The 25,777-nt window shown below is 57.2% G+C and overlaps 1 protein-coding gene across 1 annotated transcript; it reads right to left on the minus strand.

Annotated features, from left to right (window-relative positions):
* Positions 1-192: 192 nt before the first annotated feature.
* Positions 193-25,532, minus strand: Abcb10 (ATP binding cassette subfamily B member 10). Its single transcript, XM_047520907.1, has 13 exons — positions 24,862-25,532; positions 16,988-17,188; positions 15,893-16,095; positions 13,500-13,634; positions 12,674-12,820; positions 11,752-11,887; positions 10,301-10,396; positions 9,180-9,389; positions 7,180-7,259; positions 6,156-6,336; positions 3,880-3,923; positions 2,366-2,400; positions 193-2,014 (listed from the first exon to the last, which is right to left on the minus strand). Exons 1-13 carry the CDS (start codon positions 25,346-25,348, stop codon positions 1,783-1,785), a joined length of 2,187 nt encoding a protein of 728 aa, XP_047376863.1. The 5' UTR covers positions 25,349-25,532; the 3' UTR covers positions 193-1,782.
* Positions 25,533-25,777: the final 245 nt, after the last annotated feature.

Raw genomic sequence — 25,777 nt, forward strand, 5'->3', positions numbered from 1 at the left:
CCCCTGTATCCACAGGACTTGGAGACAGAGGCAGGACGATGGCAAGTTTGAAGCCAGCTTCAGCAACTCAGCAAGACTCTGTCTCAAAATAAAAAATAAAAAGGGCTGGTGGTGCACCCTGGGTTCAATACAAAAAAAAAAAAGGTTAAAAAACCCCCAAACTTTCTATATTAGAAAGCAAAAATAATCATCAAACTCAGTCTTGTAAATACCTATGTGGAACAGAGTCCCCCGCACCTGACCTAGGCTCGTGTTCCGTCTGTCTTCTGGGAACAACACTGAAAAAGCAAACTGTAGAGAATACACACAAAGCTTACTAAAATGATTGTCACAGAGGTACTGTTTATTAACTCAAAAACACCACATTCACTCATCCTTTGAATCCACTGTATTCATTATTAAATTCCCTTTTGTCAAAAGAAACACAATACTCCATGCCTCTGCTGAAACAGGGGCAGCTTCTTCCAGGAGGACAGGGACTGAGGCACGTCGGGGCACAGGGAGCTTCCAATTCATGCCAGCTCAGCGATTCAGCCTCCACATCACTGATGCAGAAAAGCATTTTTTCTTGAGGCAACCACAAGTACCAGGGCAAATCAGAACATGGCAAACTTGGTGTCTGTTGCTTTGTTTCAGGAACTGAGACATTCCGGTGAACAAAACTATGCCCATAAATATGGGAAGCGGACCCGTGGTGTCCTCCCAGGACAGTGCCACCACAGAAGGTTCCTGGTTCTGCAGAGCAGCAGGGCTTTTGAACTTTCTTCAAACATCTTACAGCTGAAAATTACAGCCATGTTATTCAGATTTTAGCTGTATTCATGACGTTTCAAAAGTATTATAAAACCTATAAATTTTAGTTTGGGGATCATAAGCTTTTGCCAATTTTTTTTTTTTTTTTTTTTTTTTTTTTTGCAGTGCTGGGGAGCGAACCCAGGGTCCTGTACTTGCAAGGCAAGCACTTTACCAATTGAGCTATCTCCCCAGCCCCGGGATCATAAGCTTTTGACAGATAATTTTCAAATCATGTCTCATCCAACTGAAGTGTGAAGCTCGCCTTCATCCCTCTTCCTTGGTGGTACCCAGCAGGTCATGCCTTGCCCAAGAGTACTCAGAGAAACACGTGAACAAAGAACTCGAAGCTTTCCCATTCAAGGAAGAGCTTCCTTCCCTTTTTAAAACTAGCCAGGCCTCCAGGTGCCAAGATGTTGGAAACCACACACGTGCAGACGTTCACCCCAGGATCACACGTGCGGGAACTCCCGCCTCTGAAGTGGGGTGGGCCGGGGAGCCTTCCTCTCCTCTACCCAACGCTCACTGCCGCTGTCTGCCAGGAGCTCTGCTTCTCTGTTCCAGGCACAGTGAAGGCCCAGAGTTTCGCTACCCCGCCCAGTGAGAGGAGGCCTGGGTCACAGTGTGTGCTAAACTGGTCCGCAGTCATGGCTCTTCATTCATAATCCCCTTCAGAAGCTGTCTTTCCCAACAGCATGACTCTAGAAAGCAGGCAAAGGAGCATGAGGCGCTGGGTGACCCTGAGCCCAGCACCGCGACAGGAAGGAGAGTCAGAGCCGGGAGAAGGCCCGGCGCGGTGGACACTGAGAAGGTCACTCACTAAGACGCTGACAAGAGCAGTCTTGAGGACAGGGACATTTCAAAACAACATTCTACGAACTTTGGGGAACAGACACACTTCAAGTATCCTGCAGTGCAGATTGCAGATTTCATCAGTCTCTCGTTCCCTCTGCACAGAGTCCCTGGGCTTGGTGCCCCGGGCGCTGCGTCTCAGGCTGCAGAGAAGTTCTGTCTGTCCATTAGTCTTCTGTACATCCCATTTGGCCTCGAAAGCAGTTCTTCGTGCTTCCCGTGCTCGGCGATTTTTCCATGGTCAAGAACAGCAACAACGTCAGCATTCTTGATGGTAGACAGGCGGTGGGCAATGACTAACACCGTCCTGCCCTCCATCAGTCGATCCAGAGCCTCCTGCACAAGGTGCTCATTCTCTGCGTCCAGCGCGCTGGTTCAGGGCAGTGGGAGCAAGTAGAGACGTTAGCGCCATGGGCGCACGCAGCCCCGGGGCCCCGGACAGGGAACTTCTGCTCTGAGGAGGTGGGCAGGACCCCCCCTCGGGAACCATACCGCATCCAAGCAGAACGGTGGCCCCAGGAGCCGACCACGGGGGCCAGGGCCCAACCCGGGCTGTCTGAGCAGAGCGGGGCGCCCACTCCCGCCTCTCTGCCCTGGCCTCTCGACTGGCACTGCTGGCCCAGACTGCGTCACTTCACGGTGCAGGGTCCCCTCCTGCGGTGGGACAGCCTGGGGTACAGGAATGTGCAGGACACAGCCCCACACATGCATTCATCCTCACCTGGTCGCTTCATCCAGGAGAAGAATTTTGGGGTTCTGAAGGAAAAATATTTAAAAGAAAAGAAAAAATGGTTTTAGTAGAAACTACAAGCTCTCAGTAACAAAACAGAGCCACACGTGACAAGTGCCACAATGTGGGTGGACCTTGGAGCATCCCTCAGGAAGGGACCACACTGGCATGGTTCCACCCATGGGCAACGTCCAGGACAGATGCACAGAGGACAGAAGCAGATCAGTGGCCAGCTGGGTCCGTGGAGGGAGAGAGGAGGGGTGTGCACAGTGGAGGTGGTGGGGAGCACCATCCAGGACAATGAGAGGCTCTAAAATCGACTGTGGTGACAGATGCACAGCTCTGGAAACCACCAAGTCAAGTGTAAGTGCATAAACTGGGCAGCATGTGGGCCCAGACTCGAGTGTCTGGGTAGCTGGTGACAAGGGAGTTGTAGATCAGCTCAAGCCAGGGCCATGGTCATCACCAGATTGAACTGCCCACACCAGATTTACCCTGCCGGAAACAGAGTGAGGGGGGGACCCGACATGAGTGAGGTGTGGTCTGTGCTCTCCAGATCTGCCAGCAGCAGCGAGGAATGCCAGCTCACACAGAACAGGTGCGTGAGCAGACGAGGCACAGCACACCGGGTCTAGCTTTGCCAAGAGCCTGCCCGCAGGACGGGAAAAGGCAGTGCCACTTGCTACACGGCCCAAACTTGCCCGAAGGGGAAAAGACCCCAAGTCAGATAAGGCAACAGACCAAGCGGGAAAAGACCCCAAATCAGATAGGACAAATCAGAGTTAGCAACAGAGGGGACCGGCTCTGAACGGGCAGCACTGGGAGGGACCTCATAGTCACTGCGGGTCAAAGCAGCCATGCTGAAGCTACGAGCTCTCTGATGTCATGGTCCTGAATGTCCAGAAGATCAAATCCAGGCACACGGAAGTGGATCCGGGTGTCCGGGGGCTGGGGGTGGGCAGGGACACAGCAGCTGTGCAGCAGGGACTCCCAGTGACAGAAACTGGGCTGAAGTGGGCTTGGGTGTTGAACCAACTAAATTTACCAAGTCCCTGAGAAGTACCGTCGGATGGAGCTAGTGCTTCAGTGAAGCTGCCTTTAAAACTCGCCATAAGGCTGAGGAGAATCTGAGCTCCAGCAGCTAGCTGAGCTGCAGCCAGCATGGCCCTTCCCGTCTGGGGTCACCTGCACCTCAGCTCTGCACTTCTGGACATGGACTCAGCGTGTGCCGAGTGCCCTGAGTTAGGCTCGCTGTACAGATGCGTCTTGAGGAAGCCACGTGCTGCTCTGCTCTCCCCGACAGCCCCGCATCCAGGCCGGCTCCCAGCAGCCAGGAAGCCCATGTCGAGCCTGGACACGGCCTGCTTGCCCTCCACAAGAATGTTCAGCCACGTACCCACCCTCCCCATAAGCATAAAAGTAAGGAAGAAAAATGGTGAACCACAAACTGCAAGGTGTCCAGTTAAAACCAGCACCAAAACCCAGTCAGGTGGCCTCAAGCTTACCTTAAGCAGGGCCCGGGCAATAGCAATCCGCTGTTTCTGTCCACCTGGCCAAAAACAAAACAGAACAGAACAAAAAAAGCCTTAACAAAAACTGTAAGACTACGCTTTCCTGATGAGGCTGGTGGCTGTGTGGAGGTGACTTCTCCAGCCAGCCGCACTGGGGTAGAGGGAGAAGAGAGACCTGTCTTTAGAATCGCTTGTCTTCCCATCAGTCTCGGGATCACTAGCAATGACTTTTACCACAGCCGTCCCTGAGGACGGTTTAGGCATCTTCTAAACGCGTCACCTTACAAGGTGGACCCCAAGTCACTCCCACTTTACAGAGGAGAGGCTGAGGCGCAGGCAGGACCAGGTCTCAGGGTCAGTAGGCAGCAGGCCCAGGCCTGACCAGCATGGTGGGGACGGCTCTGCTCCCAGCCACCCACCCTCCCTAGCAGGACAGGCCTCCAATGGGTGAGGCTTCTGGACGGCACTGGAGGTGTCCGCAGTGAAGGGCAGCTGCGCCCCACGGCTCCAGCCGTCACTGGCCCTCATTCTCCCCTGTGTCTGGTCCCTTGGCCTCCCTGCCCTCGCACACGTGGGCAGGAGTGGGAGAGGCTGGAGGCTACGTGCCCCTCGAAGTTCAAACTGCACTCAGAGCAGGGTGCACATGGGTGGACGTGGGAGGGGTGGGCTGGAGGTCTGGCCATCCCCTGCCTGTCTGCCTCCCTCCCTCCCTTCCTTCAGGACTCCTTCCCACCTGGTGCTCACAAACCCCAGGACTCTCCTCCCGACGTGGGTACTGGCTTTTGGTGACAAGAACACTCCTTTCTGGCTGACTCTGAGGAGCAGACCACCTCATCCAGAATTTCACCACCAGCAACCGACACCATGGTGGCCCTGGACCCGGCCCCTCATTGAGGCCAGCACTCAAGGACACCAGGATGGCCCTCCCTTGACCAGGGCCAGTCCCTGGAGCAGCTGGCTGTGGGCTACCTGTGCTTGGAGGTGTCCTGGGTACAGTCAGTGTGCAGGTGCCCACTGCTGGGCATCCCTGTCCTCCCAGGACACAGGGTGGGCTGGAGTCAGGGCTTACTGTGTTATAAAGTAGAGCTTAGAACCTGCTGGAGGGATGGTCATGCAGAAGCTGGTCCACAGGAGCAGGTGACTGGTGTGTGGGTCGAGCTTCACATACCCCTGCTGGGCCACGCCTCCCTGTGCAGCTTAAACCGTTTTAAACCAGCCCAGGGCAGGTTTCAGAGCCCTGGATGGCAGCTGGTCATTGTCACAAGGCAAGGTGTGATTTTACCCTGGAATGTCCAAAACCCACCAAGAACACCTGCTCACTCGTGCCTTTGGTTACAGGAGTCACGCACGGTACACTGACTTTCATTTTTGGTGCTCTGTGGCCCCTCTCCCGGCCAATGTTTAGAGAAGGACAGGACCACTGCCCTGGCCTAGCCTGAGGCTGCACACCCGGGGGCCTGGGTGGTCCCAGCAGGGAGCTCAGCACTTCTGGAGAAGACTTGCTTGGATATTTGTGATGAGGGGGGAAAAAACTTTGTTTATCCAAAAACTTTATTGCCCTTTCAGTTGTACTCACGGGTCCTACTTCTGCATTCTAAAGCAACACAGAACAAGTGATCTTTCTCTCCTGGAATGTGGCACCGACATATCTCGGGTTGCTGGATAGTTCTGGGCCCACAGGGATGGGCCAGCGCTGCCTGCAGGCTGGGGGCTGTCAGGAGGCCCACAGGCCAGTCTGCACTGGGCCTGTGTTTACACAGCCCTCAGTTGAGTGCTTTTCCAGTTTGAAAAGGGTTATTCAAAAAAGCCAAAGCAGAAAAACATGAACAGGACGATGTGCAGCCCATGAAACCTGAATCGCTTGCTCTGAGGTCGATTGTGGAAGGTTCCTCAGCCCCTGGTCTCATCTACAGGGCACAAGTTGGGGAGTAAGAGTGCTTCCCATGCCAGCTTTGCATCTCTACCTCTGTGGGCAGACCATCTGCCCACCTCACAGCTGCCCTGCTTCCTGCAGTTCCGAGTCTCCAGCTGCAAACATCTTTTCTCAGATGAGAAGAAAGCTTGTGGGGCTGAGCACCGTCCAACTGCTGATGGGACAACTCTGGGGCACAAGGAGAGGGAGACCGTGAAGCGAGAGGCTACGAGGTTCTGCCCGTGGCTCTGAAGAGGCCACCTGGCCCATGACAGTGACGCAGTCTGAGGCCAGGGAGCAGGGCACCTGTGAGGCCAACGCGCCTGGGGAGGCTGGCGAGCACCAAACAGCAGCCCACCTGACAGCAGCACGCCCTTCTCCCCCACCACAGTGTGGAAGGCTTGAGGGAAGTTCCGAATGAAGGACGCCGCGTTGGCGGCCTCCGCAGCCCTCTCCACCTGCTCCGGCGTCACCAAGGAAGGGCAGTCGGCGCCGTAAGCGATGTTCTCAGCGATAGAGCAAGAAAACAAAACTGGCTCCTACAAATGGGAACAAAGTGTTTGTCACAAATCCCAAGGCAGACTTCAAACACGCCCAAGTGCCGTGGACTCTGCACAGCACTGAGAGCCAAGGCGTGGCTCTCGGGCACAGAGGACAGGGCTCTGCTCTTGCCCACGTCCTCTTTCTGCTCGAGCTCCCCAGCACTCTGCAAGCTCCCTGAACCAGCCTGACCTGAGCACCTGCAGTCCTCACCGTGCTGCAGATGAGACCCCACGGCAAGAGCCCGCAGCCGCCATCCCTGGTACACCCAACCCTGGAGGATCCAGTCCACGCACCTCCCAGCTGCTCCCACTGAGGGCAGAGGGCGCCTCCTCCTCCCAGGAGCACATCCTGGCAGTGAGTGGAGGGGTCCGAAAGAGAGGCTGCCTGCAGCTTCTCTCCAGTGCCCACCACCCGGGCTGGCACCCATCACTGGGCCACCTGCCCCAGCCCAGAGCAGGCAGAAACAGGCACAGGTGCGTCTGTGGAGCCCACAACATGGCACACACCCCCTTGGCCAAATGTCCCTGTCCCAAACAGCCACGGGAGAAACTCATCCAAGGGGCAACACCACAGCCATGTCTGCTGTGGAACCTGAACTTCTCACCAGGGGCCTTTGCCTGCTTATCCCGGAAACCCGTCACGCAGAGCAGGGGACTAGTTGGCGATGACGTGGGGCTGAGGCCACTGCTTCAACAGGCTGCGCCTGGGAGGCAGCAGCGACTGCCACAGGTCGAGCCCCACGGCCTGGAAGCTCGTCCTCTCTCTAGAGGTGAGATCCAGAAAAAGCAAGGGGCAGAAGCAGCTTCAAAGGCGAGGGATGGACAGAAGCCTCTTCTCACCTGACTGACTGTCCCAATCTTGGATCTCAGCCAGGCTGGGTTTAGCTGGCGGATGTCATGGCCATCGAGAAGGACAGCTCCTTGTAGGGGGAGAACAAAGTCACTCAGCAACGGGCAGCCGACAGCTAACAGGAGCACAGATGGTGCCCGGTGGGAGTTCCAGGTGCAGCTTTGCAAAGCTTAACAACAGTCCTAAGTGGAGCCCAAGCCAGCACGCAAATTTCAGATCTAAGAGGGGCCTTTTGGGTGGCCGAGTCTAGGGCTCCCTCGGCAGTGGGCAAAGAGCCAGGCCAGCTCACCCGACTGGGCCCACCTCGCCGGGAGCTCCTCCGGGCCTGGTGACTTGAGGCCCCACAATCAGGCACCCAAGGAGGGGCCTTGAGTCAAAAGAGATCTGCAGGGCAGAGGGCAAGCTCATCCACTGCTGGCCCACAGCTGAGTAGGGACGCAGTGCTGACAGTAGCGCCTGGTCCCAGAGCCTCCTGACCTGCCAGCACCTGCAGAAGCCTTGAGCCTCACCTGGTTCTGAGGCAAAGATATCAGAGTCCTGGAAATGCAGCCCAGAATCTGTTCTGTCAGCCTTGCCAGTGACTTTTGAGCTCTTATTGCTTCTTAAAATGTCCCCTCTGCATAAACCTGGTGGAGGGGAATCTGCTGCCACTAAGAGCCTGACCCACACCACAGCAGAGGCCAACCACAGACCTCACTAGCAGTAGTAATTCCGTGCACTGAGGGTACTCAGTGCTGAGTCCTAATGACACAGGAACACAGTTCCTCCTCAGCAGAGCTGTGGAGCTTGGGCCAGCTGGAAACCCAGGGGTGCTTGTGTGCACGCAGGACAAGGGCAGGGAGAGGCTCAGGCACAGTTCCCTCAACCGTGGTCTATTCACTCCGGCAAGAAACCAGAGCCTCAACCAATTTTGATTTGATTTGCATCTACTTGGCCAGGACTGCTTAAACTCAGAACTTTCCAGCAAGTCAAGAGGGAACCCCAACAGCGGCTCTGGAGGCAAACAGTGCGATTCCCCTGTTCCAGGGCAGGAGGTGCTTCTCCAGCCAGGATCTGCAAGCCAAGTGTGCACCCAGTACCTCACTGGCTGCACGCAGCTTAAACAAAAGCGCTAGACAAGAAACTCTTGGTGAAATCGAGAAACTCTTGGTGAGGTCCTGACTCTGCTCACTGACACTCGTTTACTTGTAGACAAACATTTTTTTCAATACAAATCCAAAGAGAAACACACTGATTATTGAATCTGGGCAGGATGTAAAAAAGTAGAATCATGTGCTTTTGCTCTTAAAGATGTTCTAATTCAGTCAAAAGTAAAATTAAACCAGAATGACAAGCCAGGTATGGTGGCGCGTGCCTGTAAGCCCAGTGGCTCAGGAGGCTGAGGCAGGAGGATCTCGAGTTCAAAGCCAGTCTCAGCAACTTAGTGAGGCCCTAAGAAACTCAGTGAGAACCTGTCTCTAAATAAAAATACAAAAAGGGATGGGGGTGTGGCTCAGTGGTTAAGTGCCACTAAGTGCAATCCCTAGTACCAAAAACAAAAAAACAAAAAATCCAATAAGAAAATCCCTCCTAGTTCAAAACATTTCAACAGGGCTGTCAGATGGGTGTGAATCATCGATCGCCAAACCAAGCCTTTTCCGGTGACCAATGCACACCCACAGGCAGGAGCATCCCGAGGCCTCTAGGGCTCCCTGGGTTCCTGTGCCCAGCGCGCTGTGGAAGAGAGGTGCAGTCGTGAGGGGCACCTGCAGCCCCCAGGGGTCTTCCCTGGCTTGGGCACCGCCTCTCCTGCCTCCCCATTTGCTCCCAGGCGAGGGCACACGGGGAGCTGGTGGAGTTCAGGGCTTGAAAAGGGGAACATGAAACCTGGACAACCATGAATGCCTCCCACTTAAGGGAGCTCTTGCCTGGAAGGAGCTGCTGGCATGGAGCACCTGGGCCTCTGCATGGTCAGGAGGGTGCCCTTGCCCACTGCACAGTGGCCACTTACCAGAAAGGGGGTCATACAGTCGAAGGAGGAGCGAGACCACAGTCGATTTGCCGGAACCACTTGGGCCAACCAGAGCTGTGACAGAGCCTGCTGGGATGGAAAGGCTGAAGTCCTGAAATATGGGCACCTCTGGGCGAGCCGGATAGGCAAAGTGCACATTCTTAAACTGCAAGGCACCTTGGAAGCTCTTCTCATGTAAGGTGACCCCCTCTGAAACACAGGAGGGACCCAGGTACTTCAGCAAAACCAAACCTGTCTGAAGATGGACAGGGGAGGAGGACCTTCCGCAGCCACCTGGGGGACACGCCTGGGGCACAGAGGTGCAGGCCTGCCTCCAAGGTTGGCCTCCTGAACCAGCTATGAATGTGACCCCGTGTGTAATAGACTCGTTTGATCTACGGCCGAGAGTTCAGCTTTCTGAGGTCTCAGGGCCTCACAGGGCAGCCTGCCGGGGCCGGCAGCGTGAGCTGAGGTCCAGCATCTCAGCAGTCTGCTTTAGACCCACTGGCCTTGCCCAGCCTGCTGCTCCTGCTGCACAGCGGCACAGCCACCCTGAATCAACACCCTGCACAACATGGGTCGGGGTCTGCTCTGCTGGCAACACTAGCCCTGGCCGGGAGACTGGGCTCAGCCTCTCGTGGGGCGTGTGTCTGGCTCTTACACTGGAGAGAACCCGACTTGCTAGACCTGCCCACCCCACAGTGCCCAGGAGCCCACAAGAGTGGAGAGTGATCCTCTGACAAGTCTGCTGGGTCTGTGAGCTGGCCCAGGCCCAAGGCCACAGGAACTGCCCACAAGGAAGGAGGAGGCTCCAGCTGCTCAGAGGCAGGTCCCCAACCACCCCAAGAGCCAAGAAGTGCGGTCTTTTAAATGTTAGGTCTGGCCTGTTCCTCCAACCCCAGCACTCATGTCCACCTGGTGACCTGTCTGGGGCCCTTCTACTGAGGTCAGCGGCCACACATCCAGGGATGGTGCCCTGCAGTGGCCATCTTTCCTTGTCCCCTGCATATGAAGCCTGACCCTTCCCCTGCTGTGCATAGGGACCGTGTCCTAGTGGTGGTGCTGGACTGTCTAAAGCCAGACTGGCTCAACCCCAGAGAGCAGGCTGGTTCCACACCCACCGTCAACAGGGAGCTGGGGCTGCCTCTCCAGGAGCTCCCAGAGCCGGCTGCCGGCACCCAGGCCCTTCATCAGCTCCGAGTAGAAAGAGCTCAGACCTGCAGGAGAGAAGCGCCCATCAGCACGGGAGGGCCACCGCTGCTCCGTCCAGTGAAGCCGGCCACGCCTCCTGCAGGGGTGCAGGCGTCCTCACCGTCCCCTCCACACCAGCTCTCCGGCCTCTCCTCCAGTTTGCTGGTTTCTTTTTCTTTCTTTTTTCTTTTTTCAGTTCTTTTATTTCTTATGTGGTGCTGAGGATGGAACCCAGGGCCTCGGGCGTGCCAGGGCGCGCTCTCCACTGAGCCCAGCCCAGCCCTGGCTTCACTGATTTCTAAGACGGATTTAAAGTTTGGTCGGGGATTCACAGATACACCCAGTCACACTGATCACCCCAAGTGGCAGCCCTTGTAGGCAGGGGAACTGCCCCGTCGGACAAGGCTCCAGAGGAACACGAGTTCACCCCACCAGGGGGACGCGAAGCAGGCAGCTCCAAGACAGCCCACAGCCTCGCCTCAGGCCTGACAGCTGGAAGGAGTCTCCGCGTGCCCACTATCCTGCCAGTCCCACTTCTAGTCATCTCTGAATCACAACCTAGCTAATGGCTTCAACTCCAAGTTCAGCAGTCTGTGTCGAATATGAGAACGTGTCTTTACAGCCTTTTTCCTCAGTAAGGGTGCTGAAAAAATGCAATGTGAATATTCTGCCTGCGGTGTTTGGACGTTTGTGTAAGACACCGGAGGCTGTAACCTTTGGGGTGCATTAAAAGTGCACCAGGCAAAAGCAGACCCCACAAGCACAGTTAACCTGTTTGTGAGAAAGAAACTCGGGTCACATGATGCAGACCCAGTGGCTGCATGTCACGCAGCCTCTTCAGGCAGAAGCCAGGGCAGGGACAGGCCTCGCACCCTTCTTGAGATCAGAATGAACCACAGACCTAAGTGTGGAATGCAGAATCGGACTCCTGGAAGTATGGGTCCTACGTGGGGGCTCTGAGGGAGCAGCAAAGGCGCAGGCCGCTTCTGCTCTGCCAGGTCACTGCCAGCAGAGTAGGACAAGCTGCAGACTTGGGAGGAAACCCTGTGAAGACTCATGGGACAAAGTATTGTCCAAAACACAGCCTGCCCAACTGACGACTCCACTCAGGGTGCTTTTACGCTGGTGCCAAAGTGACACACGTTCACAAACATGCAGGACAGACACACCGATCTTTTCCTAGGCTAGCAATTTGTGGGATGGTGCTCTCTCCCAAGGCTGGGCAGCAGCAGCCCCCATGGGTAGGCATATAGAGGGGCAATGACCCCACACCGCCAGGTAGTGCCCTAAGGCTAGTGTGACTTGTATCTTAGGGTATTTTCCAGTTTTGGTGAAAGTCTGATTTTCAATTCGTAAATCCCCAATCATTTAACTTATGTACCTCCAATGCTCAGTCCAACCCAGAAGGCATACATGAGGAAGGAAGAGAGCTCCCCCACCGTCATGTGGGCAGCCCCCATCAGCAGTCCTCCCTTGTACAGGACAGACAGCACGATCAGGTTCCCGGACAGCCCTGTCTGTGGGAAGAGGAAACAGAGTCAGGGACAACCAAGGGCTTCTCTGGGAGCCAAAGGCAGGGACCAGGTCTCTGATTTCCCTTTCCAAACTTTAAATTTCAGCTGGGTTTCAAACAAAACAATGTTTCAAATATGGAAACAATATTGACAAAACCTCATCACCACAAAAACCCAGGTGCTAAGTCAGTCACCTGGCTCCTGTTCCACTCAATCTGCTCAGCTTGCCAGGGAAGGCTAAGGACCCCTCCCTCACCTACGCATCTGATGCAGGGTCTCTGCACAGCGGCTGGCCCCGGGTGCTCTGCTTGACCTTCATGTGGTGCGGGCCGTCTGGTAAGGGTGGCCTTCTCTGGGCCCTGTTTCCATGTTAACTGTGGCAATCCCCAAATCACCCCTGAAGTTCTTTCCAGTTTGGACATATGACTGGAAAGTGTTCATGGCAACTGAGTTCTTATGCTTCCTGCTGGAATGGCACTGAGGTTTTCTGGGTTAATCCTTAGTAGATCTCAAATTCATCTGCATCAGAATGACCCGGAGCCTGTTCAAACAGACTGCTGGCCCAGCCCAGGCCCAGGTCTGGAGAATGAGGAGCCACAGAGCAGGGGTGCCTGGGTGGGGCTCACCCTGAGAACCAGCTGGACCTGCCCAGGCCACCTCCTCCTAACAGTATTTACCCGTTTTCCTGATAGTGACTAAATATGTTCTACTGTGTCAAGAGCCACAGAATAAACATCTCTCACAATCCTACCACCTGCCTTCCCACTCCTTCCAGAATGATCCACTTACTGCTCCAAAGAAGCCAGCCCGAGCAAAGGCCTCCTTCCTTGCCAACTGCATGACGCGGTCCACCCTGTGGGAGTATTTCTCCACCTCAGTAAGCTCTTTCCCAAAGGCTCGCACGGTTCTGATGTTTCCAATGCGCTCCTCGGCCAGCTGCAAGGACACAGGCACGTTACAGAGAGAGGGGGCACACTGCAGTCTGGAAGCAAAGCAAAATGTGATTCTCATTTAAACACTATCAACAGAATTCTTATTTAAAACACCATCACTCATGAAACCCAGCTGGGCCAGGAGAAGGCTACAGGACCAAGCACAGAAACCACCCCAGACAGACAGACAGACAGAGCCAGATGACTGACAGAGGACAGGCAGATGACAGACAGGACAGCAGGGCAGCACAGACAGGAAGGCTCACGCAGGAAAAAAGACAGACTTTAAAACACTGATGGCATCAACCCTGAAGCAGGGTTACCCAGGCTTTTCTCTTTTCTCAGTATATTTTCACATTTTTCCAATGATAAGAAAGCATGGCTTCGTAACATGAAAACTTAGGCTATTTTTATTTTTTACAAACATGGTTGTGCACGGCACTGCAGAGCTAGCTTATTGACTTAATGAAGGGAATGGTGTCATCTAGAAACTATTTCCAGGACACGACTAGCAATGGCAAGACGTGAGAGGCTCAACAGCGTCAGGTCAAGCCGGACACTGCAACGTGGTGGGGTGACCACAGAGGCCGATGGCTGTATCTGGGACAGGGTCTGACGTGAGGAAAGGAAGAGCTCTGCCCTCTGGCTCCTTGCTGGATGCCACAGCACGGGCAGGCCATTACCTGTGTGGCTTGCGCCAGAGAGTCCTGTGTGGCTTTGGACAGGTTCCTCAGGTATCGCCCGTAAGCCACCGCGAGGATGGACATCGGAGGCACCACGCTCAGGACAAAGGTGGCCAGGGCAGGCGAGACGAAAAACTGGGGAAATGCAGGAGGTGCCCATTAGGCGCAGCCATAGTCCTCTCCCCGACCCTGTGCCCAGGGAAGTCGCTTGACTGCTGTCCCCAGGCCGGCCACCTGTTTGGGGAGAGCTTTGCAGACATCTTTAACCTTCATGAAGCCCCACGAAAGTCACACAGAAGTGATGTGGCAGAGAGCTGATGGAGAAAGACAGGAAGCTCATCCTCAGGCCAATCCCAAGCACGTGGGCCCAGCAGTGGGGACACGACGGTTGGATCTGCCGCGCACAGCTGTTTTTGCACCCGGAACTCCTAACTCCACCCTCCAACGCCAACTCCTGCTGGGCGCCCACACAGCGAGCACCATCCAGCACTGGGCAGACGCCTGGCCCGCAAGGTGGAGCTGGGCGAGGAGGAGGTGGAGGGGCACACGCAGAGGCCACCTGGGCTCAGGAGCCCCACCCACCCAGAGGCGAGCAGGACGCAGGCCCTGAGGAGGAGCAGCACGCTCAAGGTCCCTCAGACACCCACAGGCTCGGGAGCAGCTCACATCCCGTGTGTCCTCCAGGGGGCAGGCACAGGCCACAGGAGTCCCCAGGACTGGGGTGAGCTGGGGCCACCCTTGGGCCTTGCTCTGCGTCCAGGCTTAATAAATGTCCTGATGACTAATCAGGGTCCCAGCACTGCAAAGGGGCATTTGCCAAGGCAGAGCAGGGAGGAAACGGCAGGGTGGTGTGGGCAATATCTGCTCCCATGGGGTGACCTCCCTAGGGGACCCCAGCCCCATTCGGGGGAACAAAGCCCACTGCTCCTCCAGACCTGAGGACAGATCCGGACAATGCCCTGCGGGAGGCCCACTGAGGTTGGAAGTTTGCATCCACCCCAAACTGGGTGGGAGCCCTAGCCCCCAGGTGGCTGGGTGGGGATGGGGCTTAGGGAAGTAACCAGGCCGGAAGAGGCCTGGGGCAGCGCCCGGGCTGGGGCAGCATGCTTGCCGGGAGGGGCAGCTCTCTCCTGTGAACACACAGCAAGATGCTGGCCACCGAAGGCCCAGGGAAGAAGCCTCAGAATGACTCCGGAATCACAGCTTCCAGACCCTGAGGAACACACGTCTGCTCTCCAAGCCTGTGGAGCTCAGCTGTGGGACTGGTCAGGCCCTTCACGCAGGCCACCTGCTGCACGGACTTGCCCTCGAGGTTCAGAGCCTCCCAGGCTGCCCTCCCCCAGCCCCAGGACTACCCGAGGCACCTGGGAAGGGGTGTCCTCCCAGGTCTGTCTCTCTTTAGCTGTAAAACCATGGCATTTCAAAGCCGTTTTCCACCCCACACGTCTGACCTAGCACGTCGGCTCCAGCAATAGCTCCGACGGCTCCCTGATGCCACGTGGGATACAGAAGACCAAAACCGTTCTTTCTGTGACACAGTGTCACAGGGTGTGGCCCTCAGACCCCACTGGGGAACTGCCATCAAAGCGAGCGCCTCAGGCGGCACTCGGCATGTGACCTGCGGCGGGTGTGACGAGGAAACCCAACTGCTGGTTCCACTGGGGTGACTTGATTTAAGTTCTCGGCAAGCTTTCAAGTACGCGTGCAGACCTGGGGCCTGCGAAACTATTCCCGTGGCAGATTTTAGGAAATCTAAAGCTGGATCAGGCATCACCAAGGGAAATTTTGCATCCACATGGAATTGTTCCTTAGGTGTAAAATACACATGGATTTTGGAGTCATAATATGAAAAAAGCAAAATAAAGTTAGTGATTGTGATCTGAACTACATACTGAAGTGATAAGACTCATTCACACTGGGTTAAACAACAAGGTCATAATCCGCCCTATTTCCTTCGGCTTTCTGAGCGAGGCCAGAACACTAAGATCACAGGCGAGGCTTATGCTCGGCCCTCAGGCCAGCAGCACTGGTCTGAGCACAAACACTGCCTGGCAGCGAGGGGAGCCAGTCACCCAGGGCAGGAAGGCCAGGGTGCAGCGGCCCCTGGCAAGAGCACAGAGGCTCACGTGCAGAAGCCGGGATCTCCTCGTGCCAGTCCCGGCTCCCCTGCCTCCCGCTGCTGGGCTGCCAGGGCTCCCGAGTTCTCAGACAATCCAGCAACATCAAGAGAGGCTGTTCTGCAGATGCTTCTGGAAAGATGCAGGCAGAGCCCAGCAGGGAGAGGCAGCCCTGCCTCTGCAGCCTCCAGGACAGCTGGCCTCCACCTCCTCGTGCTGGAGAGGCCTGGCCCAGACGAGCCCAACCAGCCAGCAGGTCCAGGAGGAGCCACGTACCATCATGCCAACGCCCACCGAGGCCTGGGCTCCAGCCCTGAGCCCGTCCGAGAGGTTTTCAGTCACTGAGCGCCCCAGGAGTGCAGTGTCTGAGGAGAGGCGGTTGATCAATTCTCCTGTTCGAGTCTTGTCAAAGAAAGCAATCTCCTGCCTCAGAACAGAGGAGAACAGCGAGGTGCGCAGCCTGTTCACAATACGCTGACCTGCAAAACAAGTGAAGGGCTCTCAGCGGTACTGCTGTCGCCAGGAGGGCTACAGGGGTGCTGGCGTCACCAGGAGGGCACTAGCTACGGCGGTGTGCAGGCCTTCACTAACTTCCTCCCAGGACGGGCCGCCGGTGCTGACGAGGGGGCAGGGATACGAAGAACACCACAATCAGGAGGCACATGGTGGGTCTCATGAGGAAGCTCAAGGACGTTGAATTTCTCGCTTTCTCTTATTTATTTTTTGGTACCAATGGTTGAACCCAGGGGCACTTTACCACTGAGCTACGTCCCCGTCATTTGAATTTTTTTCATTTTGAGTCAGGGTCTCATTAAGTTGCTGAGGCTGGCCTTGAACTCTTGAGGCTCCTACCTCGGTCTCCCCAGGTGCTGGGTTTACAGGTGTGCACCACCAGCCCCAGTAATTACACTGATTTCTAAAAGCTAATTTTGCTCCTTCCTGGCAACCCTTTCCATATTGAGTTTCCCAGTGTGAGAACTAGTTAACTATCCACGCGGTGTTCTATTAACTGAGCGGGAGCAACAGCCCTGGAGGGGGTGCCCTGGCGTCAGTGCTGGGGTGCTTTCCTGCCTGCTAACAACTTGACTTCTCAGAAGAAATGCAGTGAAGTTGCCACCCCAGCTGATACACAGCACAGAGCAGAAGGCGGGGTGCCTGCCGCCGAGGGCCTTGTCCTCCAGCCTTCTGTAAGACCCCCGTGGCGTTTCCCTCAGTGCTGAGCCCAACTAGGCAGAGAGAAGGAGGAGAGCCCTGGGGCTCTGGCTGACGCTGGGATCTGCTGCCTGGTGGGGGGGACGCTGGCAGAGGGAAGAGCCGGGCTGGCCCAGTGGGTGCCTGGCCTCCTCCGGAAGACGGCTGCCTGCGACCTACCTGAAGACTGCATGAGGTAGACGCGGACGGCGTTGGCAGCAGCACCACACAGAAACACGCAGGTCAGCCCGAGGCAGAGGTCGGTCAGGCTGGCGCTGTGGTCCACGGTGGGGCCGGCATAGATGACGTCAATGACCTTCCCCAGGAAGAAAGGGGCAGACATGGTGACCACGCTGGACACGGCCAGGAACCCAACGGCGGCTGGAAGACAGAAGCTCGGCTCAGCAGGCAGGCTGGCTGCTGGGGCTCCTTCCCAATGTCCAGACTGAGGGCGAGCCCAGGAGCCAGGCTTCTCCCTTTTACCACTTGGCCCCGCCCCACAGGAAGGACCAAAAGACTCCAGGCTGAGGACCAGCAAGGCAGCCACGGGGAGCCAGCCATGGGGAGCCAGTCACAGGGGCCAGCCACGGGAGCCAGTCATGGGGAGCCAGCCACGGAGGCCAGCCACGGGGGCCAGCCATGGAAGCCAGCCATGGGAGCCAGCCATGGAAGCCAGCCATGGGGAGCCAGCCATGGGGAGCCAGTCACAGGGGCCAGCCACGGGAGCCAGTCACAGGGGCCAGCCATGGGAGCCAGTCACAGGGGCCAGCCACGGGGAGCCAGCCATGGAGGCCAGCCACGGTGAGCCAGCCACGGGAGCCAGTCATGGGGAGCCAGCCACGGGGGCCAGCCATGGAAGCCAGCCATGGGAGCCAGCCATGGGGAGCCAGCCATGGGGAGCCAGTCACAGGGGCCAGCCACGGGAGCCAGTCACAGGGGCCAGCCACGGGGAGCCAGCCATGGAGGCCAGCCACGGTGAGCCAGCCACGGGAGCCAGCCATGGGGAGCCAGTCACAGAGAGTCAGTCATGGGAGGTGGCCATGGGGAGCTGGCCATGGGGAGTTGGCCATGGGGAGCTGGCCATGGGGAGTTGGCCATGGGGAGCCAGCCATGGGAGGCAGCCACAGAGAGTCAGTCATGGGAGGTGGCCATGGGGAGCTGGCCATGGGGAGCTGGCCATGGGAGGCAGCCACAGAGAGTCAGTCATGGGAGGTGGCCATGGGGAGCTGGCCATGGGGAGCTGGCCATGGGGAGCCGGCCACAGGAGGCAGCACTGTTCACAGACAAGAGTTTCTGGTCTGCTCCTTCCTTCCTCACCAGGACGGCTGAGAGCCAACGGGACACCCAGGACACTGTCCTGGCCTTCCCCACCCTGGCCTTGGAGCTCGTCTCAGGCGGTGGTTCTGCTGCAGCTGTGGGACGCCTGTTTCTTCCTGGGTATCCTCTGTACCTCAGCTAGGGTTAGGGTCTCTCAGGAAGGGCAGTGAAGCCTGGACCAGAGACCTGCCACCGCGGCCAAGGCCAGAGGGCGTGCCAGCCAAGCTGGGAGGGGCAGGAGCGAGGCCCTCCCACTGCTGGGAATGCAGTTGGCACTCTCGATGGAGAGGAGCCTGACCCACAGTCCCTCAGACCTCAAATGCACCATGCCTTTGATCCACAATGCCAGCTCTGGGAACCTCCTGCAGACACACTTCCACACTAGGCAAAAAGATGAAGACTCAGCTGGTGCAGTGGTGCCTGCCTGAAATCACAGACACTCGGGAGGCCGAGGCAGGAGGATGGCAAGCTGGAGGCCAGCCTCAGCAACTTAGTGAGGCCCTAGGTAACTTAGCAAGGTTCTGTCTCAAAATAAAAAATAAAAAGGGTCGGGGATGTGGCTCAGTGGTGAAACACCCCTGGGTTCAATCCCCAGGCCCAAAATTTAAAAAAAAAAAAAAAAAAAAAAGAAGATTCAAAAGTGTTCACTAAGGCACTGCTCACACCAGCAAAAGAATAAAAACATCCTAATCCTCAGTCAGCGGGGAGCAAATGAGATCTACTTCAGAGCAGTTATTTCGTGAATGCAGTGCAGTGGTCAGAGGACGAGGTCACTTGGCAGGGATGGAGAGGGACCTCCACCAGGATCACTGCTGGCCGAGCAGGTCCAGGACACAGATGCCCGAGGTGCGCAGCTCCACCCACGTTCCTCGCTGGTCCTGTAGTTGTGCGTAACGGCGGATCTGTCGTGACACAGTCACACACATGTACAGCTTTTTCACTTCTCCACCTTTCAAGTTCACACGCAGGTCCGCAGAAGGGTAGTACGGAACAGCCTCTCAGGTTCCATCCAAGAGCAGCCCTTGGCAGGTGGGTGCAGGGGGGCTTCCTGTCCGCCGGTGCCTCAGGCTTGGCGCTCCGCGTGCACGTCACCCTTAAGGAACCTCCTAGGGCCCGCGGGTCCCTGGCAAGACTGCTGGTGGACACAGAGCCACAGGGCCCTGAGAAGAGGAGCCCCAGCACCCAGCTGACGTTGCTGGCTGGCAGCTAGTGCTCACGGGTCACAGGGCTCATGGAGAGTGGTGGGCAGACCCCAGGCAGCTGGTGTGCAGGAGAAATGCGTGCCTCTGAAGCAGGGTGCCCTGGCCCAGGGACGTCACCTAAGGTCCCCTCCGCGGGCCTGCTCTGCTGCCCCACTGCTGCCTCCTCCTGCCTCTGGTCCCCACGTCTGCCCCCTGCTGGTTCTGAGTGTGCCCTGGCTTGCTGTCCGTCCACCAGGACATAACGACTTTGGCCTGTCCTGCACCCGCTATCCCTGCCCCCACTGCAGGGACGGGCACAAAGCAAAAGCTCACCAACACCTGTTGAGTGAATGAGCCAACTGACCTTTGGCAAAGGAGGTAGCAACTCTCATCAGACCGAAGCCATCCTGCGCTCGCCAAGAACGTGAGGGCTGGTTTAAAAACCAGCCGCAGTCTAGCTGGTGCCGTGATGCTGGCCAAGGCCGGTTCACCTTGACATAAGGCCAGGTGTCCTTTCAAAGCACCATGCACATGACCACAGTGCCCAGCAGGGCTACAAGTGCAAAGAGCAGGCCTACCTTGGCTCCCAGCCTGGGAAGAGCCGTCCTGGAGCCCAGGGCCAGTGCACAACCCCAGAACTACCGCACGGTGCACCAAGGTCAGTCTCCCCCACCGCTCTGGCTTCTCACTTGCAGTGAGCATCTGCACTTCCTGAACGGAGCACCCGGGGCCGGACTGAGCTCTCCCCGGCGTGGGTCAACGCAGAGGAAGGAGAGAGGCTGAAGTCAAGCCCACCGGAGGGTCGCACACCCTCAGGTTTGCTTTTGATTCATTTGAGAAGATCTCTTTGGTGTGTGTGATCAGCTTGAGACCAGGCCTCACCGTGCCACCCGGGCTGGGCCTGCACTCCTGGGCTCCGGCCATCCCCCGCCTCAGCCCTCCGAGCGGCCAGGACCACAGGAGCATGCCACGCACCGGCCTGGATGCACAGCAGCACCCGTCACTGCTGCCTGCCTGGGTCTATCACAAGTCAGACGTAAGGAAGAGAAAGACTTCTCCAGCTTTGGGTTGGCGGGATCCCTGTGATGGTGGCCGCGTGTCACTCTCTGACGCTGACAATCTAACTGGCATCCCAGGCCCTTGTGAAACTCCTCCATTGGCCTCTCCTTCCCCACCCTGCCTGAGAGGGCTCCAGCCTCTCCCAGGTGCCCCTGGGGTCCTTTTCTGTTCCCTCTGCAGCACGGCATTCGAAGACAAAAGGAAAGCCTTCGGGACAGAGGGGGAAGAAGCGCGGACGCAGGCGGACCCGGCTCTCAGGAGAACAGGGTTTGGGGCCAGGGAGGGCCAGCAGGATCCCGGACCTGGCTCTCCCCTGAGTCATCCGACTCTGCTCCACTCCTCTGTGCCTCAGTTTCTCTTTCTGTAAACGGCAATACAAATAACGCCTTCCCAGAACTGCTGAGAGGAACAGTCTAGACAGATTTGGGAAGCCTCTGGCCCAGGGCTCGGCCTCCAGCAAACAAACTGGGCTGTTACCTGTAGCAGTGTCAGAGCAAGAATGGCCCCACCAGGCCTGGGCCTGGCACATGGCAGTGCCCGGCTGAGACGGGCTGGTGGGGAGGGCAGCTGGGGAGGGAGCCGCTCTGGTTTTCAGGCTGTTGGGAGACTGCGTGGACGGGGTGGGTATGGAGGAGCACAGGGTGGAAGCCAGGGTCCTGCCGCGGGAGGGAAGGGAAGGCACGAGGGGCCACAGGACAGACGGCAGGCGAGCGGAGGCCTCAGCAGACTCCGCAGGTTCCTGGAGGGATCTGCAGATGAGCCCCGGTGCGCTTGCTGCCTGTGCCCATGCTGATGTCCTGCTCACAGAGGACAGACCTGCCCCAAGAACAGCAAGGGGCCACCAGGCAGACCATGGGAGCATCCACATAACACAGTTTCCTAGTTGCCACATTAAAAAAAGGAATGGGATGTGCCCCTGTAATTCTGGTGGCTCCGGAGGCTGAGGCAGGAGGATCATGAGTTCAAAGCCAGACTCAGCAACCTAGGGAGACCCTAAACAAGTTACTGAAACCCTGTCTCAAAAGAAAAAATAAAAAGGGCTGGGGATGTGGCTCAGTGGTAAAGCACTCCGTGGTTCAACTCCCAGCACCCCACCCCTCCAAAAAGAGAAACAGGGCCGGGGCCACAGCTCTGGGCTCCATCCCCAACACCATCAAATAATAATGATATCTAAAAATAGATAAAATCAAATAGCACTTTAGTCAACCCAATATATGAAAAACATTATTTGCATGTAATTGAGGTAAACAATTAGTGAGATGGTTTACGATCTTCTCTGTCCTTTCAGAACCTGACGGGTATTTTACACTTTGCTCAACGCCAGTCACAAAGCTCACAGCTCTGCTATGGAAGGCCAGCATTTTCTCTGAAATGGGTTTCTGTGACCCTGGAAGGTGCCCCATGTGGATGGCTCGCCCTCCCTGTCCTCGAGCCCTGTCCTGGGTAGAACCTGCCCTGTCTGGACTCCAGGAAGCAGTGCCCTGAGCACTCCCTGTCCTCCTCTGGCTCCATGCCCAGCGGCGTGGTCACTGCGTTCACTGTGCTCGCTGCAGCGGTGGCTCACCAGTGGCCCCCTCTCCCACCTCACAGCCCCTTAGGAATTCAGGGAGAAGTGGCCCTGAGCTCTCCAGACAGGCACCACCTGAACACACAGGGGCCACCAGGAACGTGTGCCCGAGAGGGAGGCAGGTGGTCTCCAAGGGCAGAGGCTGCACAGGAAGCCCTCCAGGCCAGAAGTGCCTCTGGCAGCACGGCACCCTGAGGCCCACACGCACCGCAGGACTGAGCCAGGGCTCCCTATCTGCCAGTCATGCAGGAGGCCTCCTATCTGGTAGCACACAGCCTCTCCTCCTGGGCTCCACGCCCCCTGAAGCTCCTTGTGGCCAAGGCGATAAGAGGAAGAGTTATCAGTGCAGAAGGCTCTGGCACCTCTCTGCCAAGTGACAGAGATGGCAGCATGCAGAGCAAGTCAGGGGCCAGCAGTTCCCCTGGAGGAGTGGAGACAGCTAACCCTGCCCAGCAAGCACCTGCAACCATCTCGGAGGGCAGACCCTGGTGTTCCAGCTCCTGACACAAACGGCTGGCATCAAAGCCTCCTTACCACACAGCAGAAGCAAGCTGAGCAAGCTGCTGAAGGTGCCTGGCAGGGTTTCTACTCAAATATGAACCTACTTCTTTTGGTGTGCGTGGTGCTGGGATGGAACCCAGGGCTTGAACATGCGAGGCAGGCACTCTGCCACTGAGCTTCAGTCCCAGTCAAACCTACACTTTTGAATAGGGATTTTTAATTTTTTCCCCTAAAATTAAGAAATTCACATCGGAATTCCTTCTTTTCACCTTGGCTTGCTTGTTCTCTCGACTTGAAGACCATAACTGCTCCACACCCAAGATACTCAGATGGCCTACATCCCAGGGTGTGCTTAGGGAAATCAGCAAGCCCCACTGACCCCAAACACCAACCCCAGATGGGCCCAGACACGTTAGGGCTGGCACTGTCTGAGGAAACCCTGTGGTCTAACGAGGGCTTCCCATGATTCCTCATGACGTAAAACAGGCTCTGTTTGAAACACTGGTGGGCAGACCACAGGGTTGTTTCTGAGATCACCCATTCAGCATCAGCAAGGCCAACCACAAGGCTCCTACAGGAAGGAGGCGGCCCTTGCTTCTCCACAGCACTCTTCACAACTTGCCAGCAGACAGGTGGGGACCGTGGGAGTGACAGGGCGGTCACAGGACAGACAGGGCTGGCCCAGGGGCACCAGCACACTCCATACTTGAAAACCCCAACAACTGATGTTTTGGAAATAGAGCAAAACTGGATTTCCCTACTTACCCTCAGCTGCTTACAGGAGCTCTGGGCAGACCCAGGGACCCTCGTGTTTCTGATGCCCCAAGGGGCCTGGGTCATTTGGTCCTCCACTTAAGGTGCTGCTTCTTGGTCCAACATGATAAGAGCTGAACACAGCTGCCTGTGGGACAGCTCAGCCCAGAGAGACCTCCTGTCTCAAAACTCATTTAAAACTGGGCATGGTGGCCCATGCCTATAATCCCAGAGGCTGCGAAGGCTGAGGTAGGAGGATGGTGAGTTCAAAGCCAGTCTCACAAAAATGAGGTGCTAAGCAACTCAGTGAGACCCAGTCTCTAAATAAAATACAAAACAGGGCTGGGGATGTGGCTAAGAGGTCAAGTGCCCCTGCATTTAATCCTCAGTACCAAAAAAAAAAAAAAAAAAAAAAAAAAAAATCTTCTAAAAGAGGAAAAGAAGGATCTTTTCCATCAAATTCTACAACAATCAACTGAACTCTGAAATAACTGTTCATACTTAAGCACGCCAAGAACCCTCTAGACGTTCAAGGGGGTGGCAGATGAGAAGTGGCACCTGCCTGCTCCCTTCTGGTGCAAGTCTGACCTGAACCCCAACTCTGCCCCCAGGAGGGCACTTTTCACAGCAAGGAACTGCCAGAAAGGAATTTTGTGGCAGGGACAACCTCACAGGCCCTTCTCTCCAATCATGAAGATGTCCTCCCCTGACTCTTCCCACTAAGCTGAAGTCCCAGCAGGGGCAGGGCCCTCCATCTCTGCCTGCCAGTTGTGTCTAGACATCCCTCTAACCATGGCTATAAAAGAGCCACAGAGAACTGTTAACAGAAGCGGAGGCTGATCAGTAATCCCAGCCACTCCAGAGGCTGAGGAAAGAGGGAGGCTGAGGCAGGAGGACAGAAGTTTAATGCCAGCCTGGCAACTTGGTGAGACCCTGTCTCAAAATTAAAATAAAAAGGGCTGGTGATGTACTTCAGCAAAAGAGCACCTCAATCCTCAATCCTCACCTACACAAAAATAAATGATAAATTAAATGTCAATTTGCATGTTGTTTCTAAAACCATTCATTTTTTAATTTCTTTTTTTTTTAAACCGCTGGATCTCAGTTCAGTGGAATAAGGTCCAGTTTCTCGGCCAGAGTCACCTGGGAATCCTGGCCAGGTGGTCACCACTCACCACTCAGGGCAACCCCGAGGTGTGTGGGGTTCCCTGGGCTGAGTGCGTGCTCAGCAAGTCCAGTCCGGGTCACGTTTTCAAAATGGTAAAAATGCTGCTAGTACAAAGCAGGTATATTTTTGACAGAATTGTTTTATTAAATTCTTTCTTCTAATACTTTTTAGTTGTAAACGGATACAAGACCTGTGTTATTTTTATGCGGTGCTGGGATCAAACCCAGTGCCTCACACGTGCTAGGAAAGCGCTCTACCACTGAGCCACAGCTCCAGCTCCAGAATTAACTTTTTAAAAAGAGGGAAACCCCAGCTCATTTGGAGAAGGTACCAAAGAAGAAGCTTCCATGAAGCCGGTGGCGGAGAGGGCGCGCCAGGCCGCGGAGAGCCCAGAGCAAGCCCTCCAACAGGCGCCGCCACCTGCGAGGCTCCGCCGCCCCGACGGAGTCCGGCCGAGCCGGCGGGTCCCCGAACGAGCGCAGCGGCCCCTCCTGGCGCGGCTCCCTACCTGCCAGCCTCCCGCGCTCCGGGCGCACCAGCCCCACCAGCTTCCGGATCTCCGAGCGCCCGGTCACAGCGGGACGCGTCCGCCAGTCGTCCCCGGGGCTCTCCACCGGTCGGTGCCGCCCTGCTTCGGCCCTTGCTCGTGCCACCGCTGCAGGGCCGCCCTGGAGTCCGGCGCCCTGGGACCCGGCCCAGCGCCCCGGGACCCGAGTAAGGCCCGCTCCGCTCAGCAGCCCCGGCCGCACCGACAGGAGGCCAGGGGCGCGGGCGGCCTGGGTCCGCTCGTGGGCCGACGACGTCCATGCGCGCGCGGCCGGGGTCCACATGCGGGCAGCCCGGGTCCACTCATGGGCCGACTCTGTCCAGGTGCCTGTGGCCGGGGTCCACGCCCGGGCGGCCCGGGTCCACTGGTGGGCCGATGACGTCCCCGCGCGGGCGACCGGGCCCCGCCGCGTGAGCAGCAGCAGCGGCCAGGCAAGAGGGCCACGCATGGCGCCGCGTCCGACCCGAGCGCCTCACCCGCCCGCCCCGCCGCGCGCCCGAGGACCCCTCCGGTCGGAGTGAAGGGCGTGGACGCCGCGCCGCCCGCCCCTCCCCGGCCGCTGTCACCCGCCCCATCGGGCCGGCGCCCCCAGGCCGCGCCTGCCTCCGCCTCCGCTGCCGCAGCACGGCCCACCCCCGGGCGGCCCCGGCCCGCGCCACCCCGAGCGCCCCCGCTAGGCAGCCAGCGCCGCACACCGGCCGCTGGACTGGGCGCCTGCGCCTGCGCACTACAAGGAGCCCCGTCGCGCCCCCGCGTCCTTCGCGTGTGGCCCTGGGGCGGCGCGGGCACGTTTTTAGGCCAGCGACCTGGGGAGCGCACAGGCGAGGCGCACGCTGCCCTGGGTTGGGGTCTGGCGGAGCGGCACAGGGGACGTGGC

The sequence above is a fragment of the Sciurus carolinensis genome, chromosome 12 (genome assembly GCF_902686445.1).
Source record: "Sciurus carolinensis chromosome 12, mSciCar1.2, whole genome shotgun sequence".
NCBI classification, from domain to species: Eukaryota; Metazoa; Chordata; class Mammalia; order Rodentia; family Sciuridae; genus Sciurus; species Sciurus carolinensis.

What these genes read in the sequence shown, in the direction of transcription:
- Abcb10 (XM_047520907.1), bottom strand. Translation starts at nt 25,348, where the DNA reads ATGCGTGGCCCTCTTGCCTGGCCGCTGCTGCTGCTCACGCGGCGGGGC. An exon ending in GGTTGGACTGAGCATTGGAG is followed by an intron (nt 10,397 to 11,751) that starts GTACATAAGTTA and finishes TCTCTCCTGCAG; the next exon opens with GTCTGAGCTCTTTCTACTCG. An exon ending in CTCCTGGATGAAGCGACCAG is followed by an intron (nt 2,015 to 2,365) that starts GTGAGGATGAAT and finishes GCCCTGAACCAG; the next exon opens with CGCGCTGGACGCAGAGAATG.